The following is a 23,874-nucleotide window of genomic DNA, read 5'->3' as shown; positions in this document are numbered from 1 at the left end:
GACAAATTAATTAGTCCGAGTATTATTAAGCGTTAATAATACTCGATATAACTCATAATAATAACTCAAATAATTATTTTAAGGACCTAATAACATTCCTATAATTATTTGAAAGCTATATTAAAAATTGCGTAAGCGTAGCACACTTACAGCGAATTTTATCGAAAACCGGAACTTAATTGGAGCAGCGTTCCCGAGCCGAAAGGCTCTTTTCTCGGAACTCCGGGAGCCTCGGGGCTTCCTTCGGGTGCTAGGGGGTTTACCTAGGCTTTAGGGGGCTTAAGGAGGCTTAGAGAGAGAAACTAGAGAGAGAAAGTGAGTTTGGGAGGTGTGAAGAGAAGGCTAGACCCGGCACCTCTATTTATAGTGCAAAATCTGATGGACTCGTCGAGTCTGAGTCATGACTCGCCGAGTTGGTCCATGTGGTGGCCTTCTGGTGGTGCCACGTGTCCAATTCTGGTGGTGCCACGTCACCCCCTATCGCGTATCAGCCTCCGAACATAGAAAAATCATAACTTTCGCATACGAGCTCCGTTTTTTACGTTCTTTATATCCACGCGTAGGTAAAATCAAGATCTACAACTTTCATTTAGACTCCGTCGGCTAATTCTCGACCGATCTCAAATTTAACTGTAGGAGGCGTTTAGACTGTTAAATGACCGCGAAGAATTCGTAACTCCTTCATACGAACTCCGTTTTCATCCATCTTTTTACCGTTGAGTTCCTATCAATGAGATCTTCAACTCTCATTTAGGTCGCGTAAGCCAAAAACCGCTCGAACTAAAATTCGAGTTTCGGGCCGTGCATTGCTAAGCCGAATCTTAGAAAAATCATAACTTCCTCATACGAAGTCAGATTTGGGCGTTCTTTTTACCGACGCTCTTAGTTTAACATATTCTACAACTTTTGTTTAGATTGCTAAGGCTAAATCTCGCTCTATCGTAAATTCACTATTTACGCTTCCCGGTGTCGTGTCGGTTTTGCCGTAAAACTTCAACGTGCCATAACTTCTTCGTTATAACTCAGATTTCGGCGTTCTTTATATGTACGGAAACCTCGTGAAATATACTACAACTTGGTTAAGATTATTTATTCTAAATAATCTTTTGTCGAAAAGTCGTTTTCGACCCTTATTGCCTCTAAATTGACTAGCCCGGATCTACGGGCGTTACAATTATCTCCCCCTTAGGATGATTACGTCCCGGAATCATCAACGAAACAAGGTCGTATAATGACTCCATACGTCATCTCTTCATCCTTGGTAATAATTATAACTTCTACATTCTTTCAATTCTATCTCTTAAACTCATTGATTGTAAGAGTACTCGATCGTGCACCTGCTCTCTACCTCAGGTTAGACTCCAAATTATGACCTTCAAGTCACAATCTCGATCCTTGCTGGATACAGACTTGAGATAAGTTCTTTTATTACTACTATAGATCGATGTGTCATATTCTAATGACCTATCATCGTACGTTGCAACACTTAGACTTAGGTCTCTTAGAGTTAAATTCTAAAACAAGCTATGCCTTGCTTCATGTTCTAATGTGATATAATCACCTTTTAACATTTGGCATTTCCAGCTACCAACTTCTTTAACAACGAGTGTGATACTTCTATTGATCGCTTTGATTTCAACCGTTTGGTTTAAGTCGGACGCTACATCAAACTTGTTTCTCTAAACCACACAACATACTCATCGTAGTCGGACTCGATTCGATATGACCACAAGGGTCGGAATATCAACAATCTTCTTAGTCATTACCGAAACGATGGTAACAACACACTTGAATAAAACGAAATCAATTACTAGCTTCTTGGTAACCTTGTGACTTTCCCTGATCCAAGTGTGAGTCCTGTGCTTCTGGTAGTATAGGCCTCTACTACCATTCACACCTACTCATACTCGTCCCAAGTATTGTCTCGCAGTTTTTCCAAGTCATCATACATCAAATCACACAACAACTTAACACATCAGATAACAAAACAATGGTTTTATATTATTTCTTGAAACGATTACATAGGTGTTCAAGTTCACCCTAGACTATGCCTCTACTAGGCTACATCATACGAAACTATGGCTACTGCATAATTTGATCTTCGGGTAAGAAGTCCTCATTCTTGATTCCTCGCATGGTTCTCTGCTTCGTCAAGGATCATGTGAAATGCCCTTGGTTTCGGCGGAGCATTTGGTCTTGCAGCTTCGTTTTTCTTTGGACAGTTCTTTGAAATATGCCCATCATTTCCACATTCGTAGCACTTCTTGTTGTTGAATGTACAATCTCTGGAATAGTGACCGGTCCTACCACACTTATAGCACGTCACTTCACCATCGCATCTTTCGAAGTGCTTCTTCTTGCACTTCTCACACCACTTGGCTTCATTCCTTCGGTCGTCCAGGTTAGACTTCGAGAACTTTCCCTTATTATCAGGTCTTGAGGATCCTTCCGACTTCCTCTTCTCACCGACTTCAACTTTCTCCAGACCCTTTTCCCTTATTTGGGTCTCAACATTCTTGGCTGCCCAGATGGCGGCTTTCAAAGTGGTTGCTTGTTTGACCATTGGACCAAAGTCTGCTGGTAATCCATGGGCAAACTTATTGACCTTGGAGAGTTCAGTTGGAACTAGATAAGGAACAAGCTTCATTTTCTCCGTAAAACTTGCAGCATACTCGATGACACTCATCTTTCCCTTCTTTAGATTCTGAAACTCGTTGTTGATTTCCAGAAGATCCTGTTCAGAGCAGTACTGCATTTTTAGCTGCACCAGAAAATCCTCCCATGACATCTTGCTCGCTTCTCCTTTGGGCATCGAATCAGCTAGTAGCTTCCACCAGCTTAGTACTCCAGATTTCAACAGAGGAACCGCGAGAGCGGTCTTTTGCCTGTTGCTACACTCACAACTCTCAAACATCGTCTCCATCTCGGAGATCCAGTTTATGACTTCCACCGGTGTCGGGCTTCCAGATAGACTCGGTGGTTTGGACGCCATGAAATCCATGTATTTGCATCCACGTCCATCATTTCCTCCATCCTGGTGGTTTTGCCTAACTATCGGTGGGTTGGCTTGACCAACAGTCCCACTGTAGTTTCCCTCCTCAGTCTGCCCCTCGTTCAACTCGGGCCGTTCGATCTGAATGGTCGCTTCCTCTCGATTTTGCTGGAGCAAACGCCTGGTTTCCTCCATTTGACGATCCAACATCGCTTGGATCATCGCTTGCACTCCGGCCATTGTGACTAGCTCAGCAGTGGCTTCCATCACCGGTATTTGCTCAATCACTGGGGGCTAATCTCGGTTCCCATTTGCATTCATGTTTCCGCTACGTGTTCTTACCTTCTTGATCTATATACCTAATGAGGTGAATCTAGACCTTTACTTAGGATTGACGTTTAAATCATCCTTATCACTCCGAAACGTTTACATGCTAGTTCTAATATCGTATTTGTACGTTTAGAATCCTAAACACATAAGGTTTCCAGATCCGGTCGGCAACAGACCATAGATCCGAACAACTAACAGCATATCAGGCACAAGTATTTAGCACATAAAAGCATTTTAGGCATCATTCCTAAAATAAGCTAGTGCTCACACCTCACAATCATCGCTTAGCATTCTAAGTTTAAGTCTAGAAATAAATCCATATTCCTAGTTCGCTTAAACTAATGCTCTGATACCAACTGTGACATCCCCATTTTCACGGCCAGAAAAGACCGATTTTGTTTATGCTTTATAAAAATCAAAGTACTTCATTTTATAAAAATGTTGCGGAATTTGTTCCCAGAAAAACATGGTAAATATGTTATTAAAACATTTTCGAAGAAACGTATTTATTTCATTTTAAAATGTTTGGGATGTCATCGTTAATACCGAAACATAAGCATAAACAGATCTTACAATGATTTACACTAGTGATCTACATCTCTTTTAAATCTCTCAGTGTAATGTCACTTCACTTCGTCACCTGTGATATACATAAACTGAGTGGGTCAGGTTGGGAAACCTGGTGAGTACATAGGGTTTTCAACCCACAATAATATAATTATTATGTTCAAACAATCAAACAATCAACCCAATTACCCATCCCCATTATCTTCTTTTAGTCTTCCCTAAAGATATTATCTCAAGGGTCATCTCCTATATCATATTTACTTCTCATCTCCTTACATCGTATTTCCTTATATGATTGTTCCTACGAACTTTATCTAAGGATCATCGCCTACATTGCATAGACAATACTAATCCGGGGATTACTCCCTCAATATGTGTCTAGCAAGTGTTAGGGTATCATCGCATGATTACGTAGTCACAACATCACCTGGACTTGTAAATCATGATAAGGGTTGGTCTATCATCGCATAAATACGTAGCCGCAACATCGCCTGGACTCGTACATCATAATAAGAGTTAGACTATCATCGCATGAATACGTAGTTGCAACATCGCCTGAACTCGTAATTCATCACCTACAGGTTACTAGCCTGCTGGTGTTTCCACGGGGTTGTCTATAATAGTCCGTGGTCGCCATCTATAGTCTGGTAGATGACTATATCTCCACATTGTCGGACGAGGTCGTAGTATCCTACATCACCGATTCATAATCACCTATCTATCCTCACCTAATTATCATCACCTTCCTATCATCACCTATCTCTCATAATTTTATTTCATCACTCACAAACTACTTCATCTACCCATGTTTTATCCCAACATATTTGTAGATATAAAATAAATATACAGTTTAAATCATTTAAAACATGTATAAATCATTCATCCAGCATAGACAACAAGTATTCAAACAATATGCACACATAGCACGTAATTTATATTAAAATACTTCATATCTATGTGTAAGATGAAAGGGACCATGCACTCACCTGAGTAGGTGGTGACTCAGCACTCGGACAGCGCTTCGATACTCTCAAAACGATATTCCTTCGATAAAACCTAGTATCGATACCACTAGGGTTTAGTTTAACGATAACCGCGACAAATTAATTAGTCCGAGTATTATTAAGCGTTAATAATACTCGATATAACTCATAATAATAGCTCAAATAATTATTTTAAGGACCTAATAACATTCCTATAATTATTTGAAAGCTATATTAAAAATTGCGTAAGCGTAGCACACTTACAGCGAATTTTATCGAAAACCGGAACTTAATTGGAGCAGCGTTCCCGAGCCGAAAGGCTCTTTTCTCGGAACTCCGGGAGCCTCGGGGCTTCCTTCGGGTGCTAGGGGGTTTACCTAGGCTTTAGGGGGCTTAAGGAGGCTTAGAGAGAGAAACTAGAGAGAGAAAGTGAGTTTGGGAGGTGTGAAGAGAAGGCTAGACCCGGCACCTCTATTTATAGTGCAAAATCTGATGGACTCGTCGAGTCTGAGTCATGACTCGCCGAGTTGGTCCATGTGGTGGCCTTCTGGTGGTGCCACGTGTCCAATTCTGGTGGTGCCACGTCACCCCCTATCGCGTATCAGCCTCCGAACTTAGAAAAATCATAACTTTCGCATACGAGCTCCGTTTTCGACGTTCTTTATGTCCACGCGTAGGTAAAATCAAGATCTACAACTTTCATTTAGACTCCGTCGGCTAATTCTCGACGGATCTCAAATTTAACTGTAGGAGGCGTTTAGACTGTTAAATGACCGCGAAGAATTCGTAACTCCTTCATACGAACTCCGTTTTCGTCCATCTTTTTACCGTTGAGTTCCTATCAATAGATCTTCAACTCTCATTTAGGTCGCGTAAGCCAAAAACCGCTCGAACTAAAATTCGAGTTTCGGGCCGTGCACTGCTAAGTCGAATCTTAGAAAAATCATAACTTCCTCATACGAAGTCAGATTTGGGCGTTCTTTTTACCGACGCTCTTAGTTTAACATATTCTACAACTTTTGTTTAGATTGCTAAGGCTAAATCTCGCTCTATCGTAAATTCACTATTTACACTTCCCGGTGTCGTGTCGGTTTTGTCGTAAAACTTCGACGGGCCATAACTTCTTCGTTATAACTCAGATTTCGGCGTTCTTTATATGTACGGAAACCTTGTGACATATACTACAACTTGGTTAAGATTATTTATTCTAAATAATCTTTTGTCGAAAAGTCGTTTTCGACCCTTATTGCCTCTAAATTGACTAGCCCGGATCTACGGGCGTTACATCTTCCTCGCTTTGGGAATAAACGAGAATGTCGTCAATGAAGATGATGACAAAGTTGTCGAGGAAAGGTCGACAGATTCGGTTCATCAGATCCATAAATGCGGCAGGGGCATTTGTTAGACCGAAGGACATTACGACAAATTCATAATGTCCGTAACGAGTTCGGAAAGCGGTTTTAGGAATATCCTCTTCCTGGACTTTGAGTTGATGGTATCCGGACCGTAGATCTATCTTAGAGAAGTAACTAGCTCCTTGGAGCTGGTCAAATAGATCGTCGATTCGTGGGAGTGGATAGCGATTTTTGATAGTGAGTTTATTTAACTCCCTGTAGTCGATGCACATTCTAAAGGATCCGTCCTTCTTTTCTACAAAGAGGACTGGAGCTCCCCATGGCGAGTAAGTAGGTCGGATGAATCCCTTGTCCAGGAGTTCGCTGAGTTGGTTGGACAATTCCTGCATTTCAGCAGGAGCTAGCTGGTAGGGCGATTTAGCGAGAGGAGTTGCTCCTGGAACGAGGTCAATTTGGAACTCAACTTGTCTCTCTGGGGGCACTCCAGGAATATCTTCAGGAAATACGTCTGGGAATTCACGTGCTACGGGAATGTCTTGAATGTTAACCTTTTCCTTGGTTTTATCCACTATGTGAGCCATGAACGTCAAATCGTTCTTTTGTAGATGCTTCTGTGCCTGGATGCACGAGATGAGGCGAAGGTTCGTGCTAGGTTTGTCTTCGTAAATAACTAGGGTTTCGTGATTGGGAAGGTGAAGGCGAACGGCCTTCTCGTGACACATAATTTCAGCATGGTGGGGGCTTAACCAGTCCATGCCAATAATCACATTGAAACTCCTAATGGAAATAGGCATTAAGTCTATTCGAAAGACGTGTTGATTTAAGGTTAGGGTACATCGGTGTAGATTTTCCCAGTGGATTCGGTTTTCCCATTGGCCATTTCCACCGTAAAGGTTTCATTGAGCTTCTGGGGTTGTTGTTTTAATAAATGTTTAAACTTATTGCTCACAAAACTTCGCTCGGCTCTGGTGTCAAATAGGATGCATGCATAAGTGTGGTTTAGGGGAAACGTACCGGTAACAACAGCGGGATCCTGAATCGCCTCCCCCTGACCCATGGTCAGCACCCTTCCTGTTCCTCCATTTCCGGGATTGTTTTTGTTAGGGCAATCTCGGCGGAAATGCGCAGTCCTCCCACACCCATAGCACGTGTGGCTAGGCCCAACATTGTTGCCGCCGGTGTTGATGTTGTTGTTGCGGTTGTTGTTGTTGTTGTTGTTTCCCTGTTGTTGATTCTGAGGAGGGTAAGTCCTGCAATACCTTGCCGTGTGCCCCTTCCGATTGCAACTGGTGCACTGCAGCTCCTTGCACTCTCCATTGTGATGGAAACCGCACTTGTTGCACTTAGGAAGATTACCGGAATAAGGTCTAGGAGCATTCGAAGCAGCTGAGGCTGGAGCATGTGGTGTGGCCGGAACTTGTGCGGTGACAGCATTAACTGCCACTGTCTGCTGCTTCTTAGAAGTCTCGGGGCCTTGACGCCCTTTCCTTTTGTTGTTCTTCCCCTTCTTTCCATCACCTTCCTTCTTGCCTTCAGCCTCCCCTGGCTTCTCACCCTTCTTGTTGTTGTGGTCATACAGCTTCTTCGCCAATCTCTTAGCACTGTCGAAAGTTTCGGGATTTGCAGCTATCACGTTTCCTTGGATCGGAGAGGTTAGTCCCCAGATGAATCGCTCGATCTTCTTTCCTTCCGAGGTGATCATGCCCGGACATAACAGAGATAGTTCACTAAATCTTGATATGTAGGCATCGATATCAGCATTCCATACAGTGAGGTTCCACAGCTCTTGCTCCATTTTTTGAATCTCACCACGAGGGCAGTATTCGGCCATCAGCATTTCCTTCATTTATGTCCATGGCATGGAATTGGCTACGGGGAGTGTCATGGTTTCCACGTGCCCGTTCCACCAAGTGAGCGCTTGGTCGACAAAAGTGCATGCATCAACCTTTACTTTCATCTCTTCAGGGCAATCGCATATTCGAACACCAATTCCACCTTCTCGATCCATCGTTTCAGGGTGATCACTTCTCCGGTGTCGTTAAAGGTTTGTGGTTTGGCGTTTGTGAAGTCCTTGTAGGTACAGGTTTTGGTGGGTCCTTGATTCATTCCATTGTTCGAACTCCCGGCCCCTTGCCCGTTGCCTCCACCGTTGTTCCCTTGGTGAATTTGTGTCATAGTTGCGGTGACCGCATCAGATACGGCTGCCTGGAATGCAGTGGAGTCAACTTCGAAGGGTTGGTCCAGGGTTTCCGCGAGTAGGTCGACGAGGCATCTTTCTGTCATGAAACAGAAAGATGTTGAATGCATGGGGTTTCTATGAGGTTGTGATCCTACTGGCTAGGTGCATAGTACGAACTTAAGTACTTCTACAAATTAGCATACAATCATGGATTCGCAACACAGCAATTTGTAATGTCATAATAAAACACGTAAAAGTTCACTAATATTATCCGCATTTGATACATGAAAATTTTGCTCGAAAGAGCATACATAAGTGATATTAGTTCGACAGCATAACGGCTCTATGAGTAGTGTATTCACTTAAGCATAGAGTCGGGGTACATAGCATAGATCCTAACGGCCTAGTCAGATAAGCCTATCCCTAATCGCGATGAGCTGTGCCCGGGGGTGGTGCTGAGGAAGTGGATGCTCCCTGAAGACGAGCCACCTGTCGTTCTGTGTCCTAGAGTTGAGACTCCCACCTCACCTGCCTCATATGAAACTCTCGAAGGACATCTCGTGTCTCCTGCTCTGCATGCTCGACCCTAGTCCACAGTTAGCGTACCTGGTCGGCGGTGCTCTGAGCAAGGTCGCCAGTGTTCCGTAACCGTCTCACCATGACCGGAAGTGCTCGATCGGCCGGTCCTCCGTCCCTCAGGTCAAAGAACTCGCGAGACATGCCGAACGGGGGTCGCTGTCCCTGCTGTCTGCTCCATCTCCAAAGATCAATACCCCAGGGGGGTGTAGGACCAGTGGGGCCCACCCGGTAAGCAGGCACCCTAATCGGGTAAGGGGGGTTGATGACTTCGGACTCCACGTCCGAATCACCCCCTTCACTGTCGTCAGGTTCCTCCTCTAAGTTTCATTCATCTTCTTCCTCCTCCTGTTCTTCTTCTGGTTCGGCAGGCTCGCCCTCGGCTCCTGCCTCCGGTTCCCCATCAGATTCCTCCTCGGGGTCTTCCTCAGGCTCTTCGTCGATCCATCCGTTATTTCCTTGGTTAGGGAAGTAAGGATCTCCGGGGTGATGGAAACCAGCCATGCTGTCTGCGAGGGTGTGTAAATATGCTACCATTATCCCTAGGATGCTACAACTATTGTACAGACTAAACAGACGTTCTCTTTTTGGTGATAAAGGGGTATGTTTTTAGGTTCCCTAGCTATCACGATCTCCTCAGGACGTGTGGTAGTGATACCTTGGTAGGAATGTAGTTGATCAAGCTACATCCGTTCCTTGATACAACTAAGAACAGTCATGGATTAACCGAGATACTAGCATTATCTGGTTTGATTCGGTGTTAGGTTCTCGTTCCTAATACAAGCAAGGGTGTTTTATTGTTATGTTTTACTTGTTTTTTTTCAGAGTTGTGTTAGTCCCTCTATTGGTTTATAGTTGCATATCAATGTGTGGATATATATATATATATATATATATATATATATATATATATATATATATATATATATATATATATATATATATATATATATATGCTAGTTCACTATAAACAGAGCTCTGATACCAACCTGTCACACCCCCGAACCAGACGGCGGAAACGTCCGAGGGCTATTGTGACTCAATTGAATACCATCACAATGATTATACATGAATCATAACATCATTCATCACCATGCATTGAAATATTACAACCGATATTGTTTACATTCAGTACATTGTTTCAAAACATTACAATTCCAAAACATAAACCGTTCGATATTAATTAAACAAACATCATGACATAACTGGACACATTTTTCTTCGATTTACCTGTTACCTGAGAATACAAGTATTTTGGAAAAACGTCAACATATGAAATGTTGGTGAGTTCATAAGTAAGGTTTGAAAAGAAATGATTTGTATAATTTTGAAAACCACAGAAAATCCGATATTTTCTAAAAAAAATGTTGTATATGAGAAAAAGTGTGAAGATCCGTAAGTATGCTTGTTGATTCTTATAAACGTGAATAATTGTTAGACTTTGTATATATATCACATAATCAAGAGTATTGAATTTCCCAGGGAAAACCCGATGTTTTCCCAATACATCAAATTACGTGGCTTAGTTAGTATTATTCCGATACGACGTTGTTTTCTATAATTCCAGGTGACATTGGATTAATTATGGGTTGTGAGTCGTTATAATCACGCATTAATGAAAATGACTATTTTACAACTATACAAACGATCCCTTAGGCGTCGTCCGTACTACTCACTTAATTCAACCACCCTGACTTCTCATAGCCCCACAACCGAGGAGAAAAGAGGGTGCAAAGCCCCCGTTATTTCCATAAGTCGTTCAAGGCTATCGTGAATGCGAAAGGCACTTGGCCCGACTCGCATTTGACTTCTCGACTTTGCTAGCAGTACCAAAGGACCCTGGGGGCCCAACAGCACAATAAAGGTATTGAAAGTCCTTTTACACGGAATTTGGTCATAGTAGGCCCAATAACATGTAAGCGCGTTCCCTTCGGGCCTAAAGATCATGTCATTGGGCTAGCTAGGCCCAACAAGCACGATTTGAAACTTTCGAGCCCAAAGATGGTGTATTGACTTCTCGTAAATTTCCGCCTGTGTATTGAAGTATCATTGTTTATTCATTTTTGATTCGTTATTGATTCGAGACCGAATCAATTCGTTTGGTAACGATATTGGTGTTGAAAGTGTATTTATTATTACGTTTCGCCGGTAGACGTAGTACTCGTATTTTTATTTTAAGGGATTTATGGTTTAAGAATTTGAGTTTATCTTTTTAAACACCTTCTTGAAATAAATTTACACTTTTAACCCTTTGTGTATAACAGAATTTCCATTTTAGTCCTTAAACTATTTTTCTTGACACTTTTAGTATCAAAACTTATTGGAAAGACATTTTTAGCACAAATTTACTTAATAAACAGCTTATGTCCTTCGAAAATGAAATTTTCTCGGTTGAAACCTCCATCTTCGCAACTTTTACAATTTTGGCCCAAGATGGAAAGTTTTTGCATCTTTGGTCCCTTTTTAAGTTGAAAAGCATTTTTGGCCCTTGAATTAGTTTTAGTACACAAGTAATCCCCTGTTTTATAGAAATGTGGAGTTTCAGCCCGTCTAATTTAAAAATCTCACAATTTGGGGCTTTATTGGGCCGAAAAGCCCATTTTGGCCCTTTATGTTTAAAATTTACATTATTAACCCTTCAAAAGTGTTGATATTCAGAAAATACATATTAGAAACTGTTTAGACTCATCTCAACCTTCAGAATCTATATTTTTTCGTTTTGGGCCCCTTAGTTTTGTATTTTTAGCATTTTGAGCCCAAAAATGGGTTTTAAGTCCAAAAATGTTCATATTAACCAACTAGATTATTTGTATAGACTTGATTAGTGTGAAATGGTATAAGTTACTTATTTCATTCTTCATATTGTAGATCTTGATTTTTAGGTTCTTTCTGGCTAGTATAAACATCACAATCACATAAGATCATACATATAAGCATAAAAATCACACAAGGCATACATTTACTCATAGATCTACACATTTGCTTGTATTCTCCCCCACAAAACTTATAAAAACCGAAAAAGAGGGGGCATGAAGCTCACCTTTGGGTGTGGTTTCGGTTTTTGGAAGAAAATGAGAAGAATTTCGGCCTTAGCAACCTTCCTTGGAAGATTTCGAACTTGAATGCTTCTTAGGTGCTAGATCATGAGTTTGAATGAATTAAGAGGTGATTTTTGGATGAAATGAAGTAGCTAGTTTAAGGATCTAAGAGATTTCTTACCTTAGATGATGATTTTTGTGTAAAAATCCTCTTGATTCCTTCTTAGATCTCGAAATATGGGTGAGTTATGAGAGAGTTTCCTTGAGAGAAAAGTGAGTGAAATGTGTGTGTATGTGCTTGAACTTGGCCGAGAGCAAGAGAGATAGGGAGAAAAAGAGTAGCTAGACTTGAAAGTATGTGAGTGCATGGATGTTTGAGTCTTCATGCATGGATGTCCCTTGAACAATTGTGAGGTGTCACTCACAAAGTCAACTCTCCTCTTCTTTTGGGTTTGGGCCGAGAATGGGGAGGGTGAGAGGAGGTTTTTGGGCTTTTTGCTCTTAAGCCCATGTTATAGCTAGGTTGGATGATTTTTGGCCTAAAAAAATATAAATATGATTTTTATGACCCATTAGGTTAGATTAGGTTAATTATGGTCCAAAATGGTTCATATAATTAATCTATCTCATTCTAGGCCCAATATGGCCCAAAATATTGAATTAAATGGAAGTGGGTCCAATTAGAGCCCATTTAAGAGTTCTAAGCCCAAGATAGCCAAATTGGAAGCTTATTGGTCCATTGGGTCCAATAAGGAAGTCCTAGTCCAAAATGGACTTAAACAAGAACTTCCAGGGTTTCCAATTGCTAAATGACTATTTGAATTGCTTGCATGGGGTGTTTGATTAAAATTTTGCTGACATAGAGTATGCATCATACATGCTCTTATGTTTTTGATTCATAAATTGGTTTAAGTGTTGGTTACAAGGCACAAAAATTCCTAATTGTGACATCAGACCAAAACCCAATAAAAATGAAAATGAAGAGATCTAAGTAATCATTAAGCAAGTTTGAGACTTGCTTATCAGAAAATGTTGCAAATAGAGTGAAGTTTCTAGATCTAAAAGGCTTCTCTTGGTCCCTCAAGCTTCTCCTTATTCCACAAGCTTCAAATACACAAGTTTTCTCTAAAAAATGACTCACAAGCTCACACAAGGTATTAGGGTTTCGAAATTTAGAGTATGGGACTTGGAGGCTGTAAATGAGGCCAACCTATGGAAGTTTAGGTGTTTAAATAGGGTGCAAAACCCTAAAATTTAGGGTTTCAAATTGCCAGTCCTACTCATCGAGTAAACTTTACAACCCGCATCCAATTCCATTCCTACTCCACGAGTTTGGGGCCTCCAAATCGTCGAGTTTCTATACAAAAGTGAATAAATTTTAATTAAATATATATTGGGAAGCATACGTTACACTAGTGGGCCGACATTGGTGCCTTCGACCCACGGTACAATGAGGCGAAACTCACCTGAATCAAAAAATTATGAAGACTGCGATACAATTCCTTTTCAACACTGCTTGTTCCTACAAATCTACTAATACCATAACTAGATAGAATCTCAGTCAATAGCCCAAAATCCTCAAGTTTGACCCAAAGTCAAACTTGGTCAAAAAGTCAACAGTAAAAGGTCACCAGTCAACGAAAGTCAACAGTCAATAGACCCTCACAACGTGAACATCTATGGCTCACTTCATGATCCACTACATGACAAAATAATTGGGTCTCTCAATCCTCACAACGTGACATGCATCTCCTTCACGTCGTGAGATCCACATGTGAGCCATTTTGATCCAAAAGCTCTTAATCTGTTAAGCCACTAATCCATATTTTCCAGGAGACTTCCTAACACTCCTAAGACCATAAAAATCGATGCTTTAAAGTCTTATATGTCCAACACAAGACTTGAGCTCAAACTAGGTCATCCACGGAGATAAAGGAGGTAATTTCTCAAACATGGACTCAAACATCCTTCAAACTTCACATCCATGACATATAAGCACGAAGGGACCCCTTGGACCTATAAAGTTGCCAACTAGATGGATTCCTAACACTCTAACTATTGAACCATGGCCAAACATGTATAAAACTTTAGATCTAGCAACAAGGAAACATAAAGTTTGGATCTTGGTAACTTACAATGGTCCAGAAGTGTAGCTAAAGGTTGCAAATGGATCTTCCAAGCTGAAACTATGCTTCAATGGTGTTATTTTGTTCTTCAAACCACCAAGACTCCACCAAAAGCTCAAGAATCACAATAAGAGGCTTGGGTTAGGGTTTTTCTGAGTTTAGGGATGCAGGAGGCTGTTTAGGAACCCTAAAATGAGGTTTATGGGGTTTAAATACGAAGGAAACCCTAAAAGATCATGGGGTTGTGATATAACGCATCTCACGTCGTGAGCTCTTATTGCTCACGTTGTGAGCTCATCATAATTCAACATTTTCATTTAGATACTAATCACCTCGTTACCCTTATATGGTTCACGTCATGAGCCTTGGTTTTACCAAAAAAACATGCCTTTGACTCCTTGAAACCCTAAATCGATATGATCTAGAAAACCGGGTGTTACATGAAAACTACGTGGCTGTGATGCTAAGACATTTGAAAAGTGTTATAGTCCAGTGTAAGATGAACAAACTTAACTTTCTGTTTACATATACACATACACACACATATATGTATATATGTATATATATATATATATATATATATATATATATATATATATATATATATTGCTTATTTGACATGAGTTTTCCAACTTACAGTGAAAAACTTATTGAATCCTAATAACATCAGAGGTTTGTTATCTTTCTTTGTGTTGTTTGGATCTAATCGAGTTGGTTTCAATGTACAAATATAAAATAATCAAATCCAACATTTAAGATTGCCATATTTAGGTAAAATTTGATCAATTCAAGTTCAATATAGTTTCCTTTTTTCCTAACACTATGCTAGCTTAGCAATGGAATGTTTCATTCCTTCCCAGGTTCCATAATAACAAACCATATTCATGCATAATAGAGACCAAATTTAACATGGAAGAGTTAAAAACTATAAATGTGCATATAAATGAAAAAGGTTGAAATTTGATCGATTAAAAACTCCACCCCTTCGTCTTTATGTACATCACAAGAATGACACAAGTGCAAGAACAATAAACATAATGTATGATTATCACCATTTAAAATTTTATTGTTCTTACCATCCCATGCAAAATTGTTCCATGTATCACTCTATAACTCAACTCCAACCCAAGCTTAGTGGCCCTAAAACCCACGCATGTTACATCATTTCCATGACCAAGCTCCAAAGTTGAGACCTTGAAAGGAGCAAATAAACAAATTAAATACAAATACAGAAGCAACGCTCAATGAATATGTTTTAGTAGGCATGTGTATTTCATTGAAGCATTTTAGCAAATACTTGGCGTACGTGTAACCAAGTCCAGTAAATATTAGACATTTCTTGCTTCTAGATCAAAATTAGCAATAAAATGATTTGTTGCAAAATTAAACAACCAACTTGCATTCACAATTAATTGATTCAAATGTCAAGAACAAAACTTACCAGTGATGTGAAAAAAGTCAAAAACATAATAAAACAAAGATGATGATGGGGTGGTGCTCGTTGATTTGAAAAATCTTAGCTGGGAAGAAATGTGGTGGTGGAAGCCAAAAAGAAGGTGAAACAAAGTCGTTACCAAAAGGAAGCATAATAGCAGTAGCCAACAACTGATGATGGAGGTGGAATCTTGCATCAATCGGCGATATGGAGGAAAATAGTTGAAATCACAGCAGTGAACAATCTTTGTTAAAATTTTTCAATCAAATAGAAAATTCCACATAAAAATAGTTCAATTACCATGTAAGATCCGAATTTTACATACCTTTAAGATTAGTGATTATAACTTTGGGTAACGAGAGCCTCGATAAGCACACAAAGAAAGGTGAATCGCATATCCAGTAAATGTCACACAAAACCTCATAATCGGTGGGTGTTATATAGAGGCAATTTAGGGTAAACGTGGGCAGTTGTCCGATGGATACACATGCGTGCTGCAGTTGAATCCAATCTCCATTCTTAAATGTATGCAACCGTGGGGAAGAAAGACGGGAAGGATACATGGAGAAGTGGGAGGTTGACGAAGTATTGGTAGGTTTAAGGGGGTGTTTGTATCGGCTTTTAAACTAACTTTTGACTTTATCTTTTAGAAAAAATCCAAAAAGATGTTTGGGTAAAATGAAAATAACTTTTTAATCAACTTTTGCTATAATGTAAATTCCAGCTTTTTGAAAAGTCATGAAATTACATTTATAACCCCATCTAAAAGTTAAACCATGTCATTTTTAGTCCTTTTTAGTCATTTTACATGTAAAAGTTAAACCAAACATTTTAATTTTTGATTTTTTCCTTTCAAAAGCTAATACAAACACATTTTAAAAAACAACTTTTACAAAAAGGACTTTTGCCCCACAAAAACTAAGCCAAACACCCTCTAAGATGTGCTAGGAGGTTGAAGAGGAAGATGTGGTTGAGATCGGTAACCACAAAAAAACCTATATATAGGGATTTAGAACAACTGTGATGAACAATTGAAGCTATCCAACGGTGCCAAAGGGCAAAGAGGTTATCGATGTTCCGTGCTTAATATTAATAATAATTGTCAAAAATATTTTGATAATTAAATCATAGTATGAGGTCCATCAGGTAGTTATGTTAAACATTGGGGTATTCATAGTATGAGGTCCATACGGTAAATATTGTAAACTTGGTTACTTGGGGTTTTGTTGCAATTCTCTTCATATTTTTTTATGAAAAAGAAGTTGAAAAAACAAGAAAAAACATAAACCCGATATCATCTCCAGTCCAAAGCAACTATCTCCTTTCTTTCGGCGTTTAAAAGACAAACAGATAGCCCACGACTCAACGCCAGTTATATCAGATCTGCTTTATGTGCTCGTATTCTAGAGAGAGAAACTAAACTAATAAAGGAAGAGAGAGTCGAAGTTGGAGGCACGTTTCGATGGAGGAGAAGTTGATACAGCGGTTGGAGTCCGCCGTAGCACGGCTGGAGTCGCTTTCTGTTGGTTCGCAGTCCCGAGGCGTCGACCTTGATGCGATGGCCGCGTCGACGGATCCGTCGATCATCGCATTTGAAGATCTTTTGACGGAATACGTCGGCAAGGTTTCGAGTATTGCGGCGAAGATTGGGGGACAAGTTCAGGACGTTACTAATGTACTTAGTGAAGCTTTCTGTGTTCAAAAGGAGCTTCTCATCAAGATCAAGCAAACTAAGGTTAGTTTTGACCAATTCCTGATTTGTAATTCTAATCCGTATCATATGTATTCTGTTTCTATGAAGTTAGGTTAGTCACAGTGAAAATTAGTTGGCTCCTCAGGACATTGTTGCTTTTAGTCTGATTCAGCTAAGTTATTGCTAAATTGCAATTTTGCATTCGGAATCATTACTTGTTGGATTGACTTCTCCTTGATCACATAATTGCGTTTGTAGAACGCGGTGTAATGAAACCTGATATGAGCAGGGTTGAAATACTGAGAGTTTGACACGATTGTTCAGAAAATGATATTGCTAGGTCTGTTAGAAATGAATCGGTTAAAGGTCAACTGCTTTTCAGTTGTTAAGCCTTATATGAATTCATCTGAAATCGGTATTATATTTCTTTGATCAATGATTAATCAATTACATTTTATTTAGCTTTTTCACCTAGGAGTCTTAGGATGAAGGTTAATCATTGCTCCATCCCATCCCCAATGCTTCACTATTCTTGTTGTTCGATATTTTCTATTTGGTGCAATGATGTTGATGCTTTTTTGTGCATTTGATTCATGCAGAAACCTGACATGGTAGGATTGGGTGAATTCCTCAAGCCATTAAATGAAAAACTAATGAAAGCAATCAGCATGACAGAAGGAAGGCGATCTGATTTCTTCAACCACTTAAAATCTGTCGCCGAGAGTCTAACAGCTTTAGCATGGATTGCATATGTGGGCAAAGATATGGGTGAGAAGCATTCTTCATGTTTTGTGTTTTAACAAATCCCATATTGCGTCTTGCATCAGGTTATTCATTCTCAATGTCATTTCCCCAGGAATGAGCATGCCTATTGCACATGTGGAAGAATCTTGGCAGGCAGCTGAATTCTACAACAATAAGGTACTATAGTCTATCTTCTTGTAAGCTTATTCACTTCAATTTCTTTATTTAAGGTTATTTATCCACCCTTCACCTTCTATTTGGCCATTACACTGTCATCAAGATCAAGCACAACTGTTGGATTCTTTTTAGTCAGAAGTTTTGAAGCTATCAACATTGATATTGTTTGTTGTAGGTTCTTGTAGAATATAGAAATAAGGATGCGAATCATGTGGAGTGGGCTAGAGCTCTAAAAGAACTTTATATACCTGGATTAAGGGATTATGTGAAGAGTCATTATCCTTTGGGACCCGTATGGAGTGCCACAGGGGCAGCTGTATCTGTATCTGCTTCTGCCCCACCAAAAGCTGCTTCTAAACCAAGTGGTCCTGCTCCTCCACCCCCTCCACCTGCATCACTCTTCACCTCTGAATCTTCTCAGCCATCTTCATCCCGCCCAAAGGTAGGAATGGCTGCTGTTTTTCAAGAAATTGGTTCAAAGCCAGTTACTGCTGGTAGGTAGCTTTCCTTCTTTGTTACTACATTCATTCATTCGATTTGGTTTGGTTTGGTTTATTGACTATATTGTTGATGCATTTAGGATTAAGAAAGGTGACAGATGATATGAAGACCAAGAATCGTTCAGATAGAGCTGGCTTTGTGAGTACTGGTGAGAAAGAAGTTCGTGCAACTGCAGCATCTGTTTCTAAAGTTGCTCCTCCAAAGTTTGAGCTTCAAATGGGTCGCAAGTGAGTACATATTATTGGTTGTGCTATGCTTCATTATCAGACATATGAAATATTGGCATCAGGTTGTTAATAGCAGTGTATGCCCTTTTTCATCATATGCAGATGGGTTGTTGAGAATCAAATCGGGAAGAAGGATCTGTTGATCGAAAAGTGTGATTCGAAGCAAACGGTGTACATTTTCGGATGCAAAGATTCAGTTCTACAAATTAAAGGTTTTTAATTGAGTTATCTTGATTCAATTATTTCTTTAAGATGCTTAAGTAGTGTTTGGCATTTGGTAATCAAAGAGGGAATGGAATGAAAACATTCTGTAAACAGTTTTTTAGTGTCGTGTATTTTGTAATTGTACATGACAAACAACATGTTTAACAGGCTCATTCCATTCCCTCAAACCAACCAAAACATGATAATGGAATGTAATGACTCATTCTATTGCATTGTTCTTTGTTCAATCCATTCTCTACCAACAGAGACCCTTAATTTATCTGTGCAGGGAAAGTTAACAACATAACTGTTGATAAATGCACAAAAATGGGTGTAGTATTCACGGTGAGTTATGAAACTATAGTTGTCTATATTTGAACAAGAAAGAGCTAATTGAATGACATTTGAACTCCAAAAACAGGATGTTGTTGCTGCTTGTGAAATTGTTAATTGCAATAGTGTTGAGGTCCAATGCCAGGTATGGCATACATCTTATTTCTTGTAGTAATTTTATATGATTCTTGAGTGATTTATACTAATATTATTGAATGTGTGGTGGGTGGCTATTGACTATTGAGTATTGTTATTTTGGGATTTAAATTATATAGGGTACAGCCCCTACTATTTCAGTGGACAACTCAGCAGGTTGCCAGCTGTACTTGAGCAAGGATTCTTTAGAGGCTTCTATAACAACTGCCAAGTCTAGTGAAATTAATGTGTTGGTGCCTGGTCCTGACAATGATTTGGTATGTTCCCTTTTTTATAAATTACATTTTTAGAAATCAGTCATTTTGTTAATTTGCATTTAACAAATCTGATATTCCCTATCTAGAAGATGAATTAAATTATGAATCCCAAAATAAGGTTTTATTTAGATTTTCATAAATTAAGTTGACTGTGATTATCGATGGAGAGGTTTAATCATAAATCATATAATAATGTAATGATTATGAGAACATTAGTTTTGCGTTTAATAAAGTGTATCCGTATATTACTAGCATAGCTGTATAACATAGAATGTTGACAAGTTTTGCAATATATTTATTGCATTGCATTGCAGGTGGAGCATGCTTTACCACAGCAGTACATTCATAGTTTCAAGGAAGGACAATTTCTAACAACACCCGTCTCCCACTCTGGAGGGTAACTCAATGGGTCAAACCAACTGTTATATGTTGTTATAACTCATTTTTCAAATATCTTGTTTTTTTTTTACCCAGTTGAGTCATATGAGTGTTTGTTTGAATGCTGGAGGTGCCAATTTAGTTGCTAAAGGTTTCAACATTCCAACATTCTGAGTATACCAATCTGCTTGTATTAAGCAGAATTTGTTGCTGCTGATTGAGTGCTTTGATTTTTTTTTTTTCTTTTTTTGTGTTTTGTATTAATACTACGGTGTTTCATGAGGAAAAAAAATATAAAGATGATTTGCAGTTGAAAAGTGAAATATCCTTCTGTATTGTGAAATGCTTTTGCAGAAACAGTTGGGGGCCCTTGATGCACTCTAGAGTTAGCAACTACTTATTACAAGAATTTTGTGAGTGGTTTGGGTATGTGTAAAGAAAAGAAATGTTCTGATCTACTCTACTGTGGGTTTTGCTTATGGTAGGACTTAGGAGTCTCATGTCTCCCACGAAAGTGTTTTTATAGGAGAGGATGGAACAAAGAGAATGAATGAAATTGTGAAATGACCCCAGTCCGACTCATTTTTTTTATTACAATAATTTTGTAAATTATGTTATTAGATAATTATATCAAAATCAGTTATTCTAGTATTCTTAATTTTGAAATATATACCATTTTATTAAATAAAAAATGCATTCACAATAAGTTTGAAATGTAAAGATTAAATTTCATTACTTTTTAATATCAATTTAATTTATTATATAACATTTCCTAAAAACAGATATTACATTCAAAACAATAAAGGATGGATCTTCTCAAGTTTGTACGGCTCACAATTGGTGGTCTTAAACTCTTCTAAAACAAAAGAGGAAAATTTGATTACCTTTCAAAGCCGGATAAATGATGCACATATCTCCTCATGCGGAAACATGACCTTATGACATGCAAAGATTGCAAGGTGCTCACGTTGAAGTTTGTGCATCACACAAGGTAAGTTGTTGGTCATGGACCTACCCATGAGAATGAGAGCACAAGGGGGAGACAAGGAATTTGAACCAAAGATTCTTTGGAAAACTTAAAGGCTTTGACAACGAAAACTTTTATGGAGATGGTTGTCTTAGAAACTCGGGTGCTAAAACATAATCACAATTACAATTGACATTAATTCCAACCTAACACAAGTAACATAAAGAAAACCCGACTAAGAATGAGTCACAAGGTGTGTTACAGCCCCAAAAAATGCTCCCAAGGGAGTCTCACGGTCATTAGGGACCAGATGAACATTGACGACCATCGAAGTTCACCGGAGCCAGTGGCTACGACAATCATTAGGGACCCAGCTGATAATTTAATTATGGAAGACGAAGACCTCTAATTCCCGAGGAATTAAATGCGTATGTGTGTCACGTGCGCTTAGATTCATACAAAGGAATTAATTTAAAGGCATGTGAGGATCTCGAAACCACCACGGATAATTTCACTTCGGACATGGGTTAGACTTCGGGTCTTAGGTCAGCACCAAGCACTTCGAACCATATACTCTTACCCGGATCCAATTCTAATCAAAACAACTCATGCCCACTCAATCCATGCTTCTCTATGGAAGGAGACGGAACCCCTTTACCCGAATTTGGAGAATCATACATCAAACGAAGGAGGATTAAAAAGGGCACTGTAATCTCCTAGCGCAATACCATAACCCCTTGATGCTTAAATCAAGAACTTGTATCCCCAACTAAATCATCATCCTCGACATTTCTTCCCAAGATCCCTACACCCACCTTGCTCATAGATCTAAATCAAACGATCCCAAACCCCAACTCGAGTAATGTTTCCATCTCTGATACCTGCTCAAATGCGATCGATGTATTCAGTCTCATCAAGATTGGGAATGTGGTGTGTTTTCAATTTGGGGAATGCGATAAAGACACGTTGGTTGGAATCCTTGACACCAACAAGGGGATGGAGGATTTAGTTCCGGTACTAAAAGAATCCACTAGGTCTCAATATCATGGGTGTAATATCCAGAACCCTAAGGTACTAAAACTGATTCTTTTATATTGCATTATGAGGGTCCTCACGACGTGAGATCTTGGGGATCACGACGTGAGTGACCATTGACCTATTGAACCATGTTTTTGGAAACTCACGATGTGAGGCCCCAAACCCCAATTTTCGGGTATTTAAGTGAATAAGAGGGTAGGGATATCCATCCTCAACCTCTCCCACCCTCTAAGCCTCTGGAAAACGCAATCTCGACCCTCTTGAAGTTCTTAGGCATTTTTGATATCTTTGAAGCATTCTTTGGTGGTTTTTGGCTACTTGAAGTGGAAGAAGACCTTGGTTGAGCAACCTCTTAGCGTTTTGGCTCCTACCTTGCAATCTCTTGGAGCTTTTGGACCATTGTAAGTCTTAAAGCTTGGACCTTTCTACCTTTTTCATTATAGATCTAAGTTAGAAGCTCCTTTTTGCATGTTTGGGCAGGATTGCTTGCATGGGATCCATAAAGTTGGCAACTTGATGGATCATTGACTCATTCTCTTCAATATAATCTTTGGATCTGAGTTTTTGTGTAGTTTGGGACTACAAGTTTGAGTCTAGATCTCATTTTCCCCACTATTGGTCTAGTAAGAGTTTGAGTCATGCATTGGACATGCATGACTAAAAAGCCATGATTTTTATCATCCTTTGGGTAAAGGATGACCCCAGGAAAGTCCCAAGCTATGGCTGTAAGGAATAAGAGCTTAATATTTTAAGTTGGTTAGTACATATCTCACGATGTGAGGATTAGGACTATCACTTTGTGAGAATGCTGACCATCCGGGCTATTTTGTCCGGATTAGGTCACGACGTGACTCAGGGTTAGGTCGCGACGTGATAGGGACTGGAACCTTCTTGATGAGCTGAGTTGACTCGTTGAGTCGGGACTAGGTCGAGTGATTATGGTTTTCTTTAGGGCTTGAGGGGGTTGAGGATGAGCAAACCCTAGCCTTCTCATTCCTTTAAATAGGGAGAAAACCCAAAAAATTAGGTTTTTTCATTAAACGGCTGCCACGCCGTGGCGGTCATTTAAAACTCGCGATGCATCTACCATTACCACATCATGGGGTGCCTCCACCATGACGTGGCACCATCCAAAATACATTAAATTTAAATACCTCCATTGATCTGAATGTTATAATTATCCCCCAATTGAATTAGACTTCTTCCTCGAAGTTCGCTGCTGCAAATATCTCGGGGTAATGCTCCCTTATCTCGTCCTTGGGCTCCTATGTCCATTCAGAACCTTTTGGTGTTGCCACTGCACCTTCAGGAGATCCACAACCATGTTACGCAGAGTCTTCGTCCTCCTGTCAAAGGTCGTCACTGGGATCTCTATATAATTCAAGCGGTCATCCACCTGAATGTCCTCCACTGGAACCACTACGGAATCATCAACCAAACATTTCTGCAACTGAGAGACATGAAAAGTGCTACGAATCTGAATGAGCTCCTCGGGCAGATCCAAACAATATGCGACCCTACCTGCCCAGGCTAAAACCCTGAAAGGACCAATATACATGGGGTCCATCTTGCCCCGCTTCCTGAATAGAATTACACCTTTCCAAGGTGACACCTTCAA

At 39.7% G+C, this 23,874-nt stretch overlaps 1 protein-coding gene across 1 annotated transcript; it reads left to right on the top strand.

The window, feature by feature from the left end:
• The first annotated feature begins 16,857 nt into the window (after nucleotides 1-16,857).
• LOC111918471 (cyclase-associated protein 1) lies at nucleotides 16,858-20,574 on the top strand. The gene is made up of 10 exons (XM_023914133.2): nucleotides 16,858-17,316; nucleotides 17,874-18,042; nucleotides 18,131-18,195; nucleotides 18,371-18,689; nucleotides 18,776-18,923; nucleotides 19,026-19,135; nucleotides 19,417-19,472; nucleotides 19,549-19,605; nucleotides 19,736-19,873; nucleotides 20,188-20,574. The coding sequence occupies exons 1-10, from the start codon at nucleotides 17,044-17,046 to the stop codon at nucleotides 20,272-20,274; spliced, it is 1,422 nt and encodes a 473-aa protein (XP_023769901.1). The 5' UTR covers nucleotides 16,858-17,043; the 3' UTR covers nucleotides 20,275-20,574.
• Nucleotides 20,575-23,874: the final 3,300 nt, after the last annotated feature.

The sequence above is a fragment of the Lactuca sativa genome, chromosome 5 (assembly GCF_002870075.4).
Source record: "Lactuca sativa cultivar Salinas chromosome 5, Lsat_Salinas_v11, whole genome shotgun sequence".
In the NCBI taxonomy this organism is placed as follows: Eukaryota; Viridiplantae; Streptophyta; class Magnoliopsida; order Asterales; family Asteraceae; genus Lactuca; species Lactuca sativa.
Note: the sequence above shows the minus strand (reverse complement) of the source record. Positions and strands in the feature narration are given on the sequence as shown.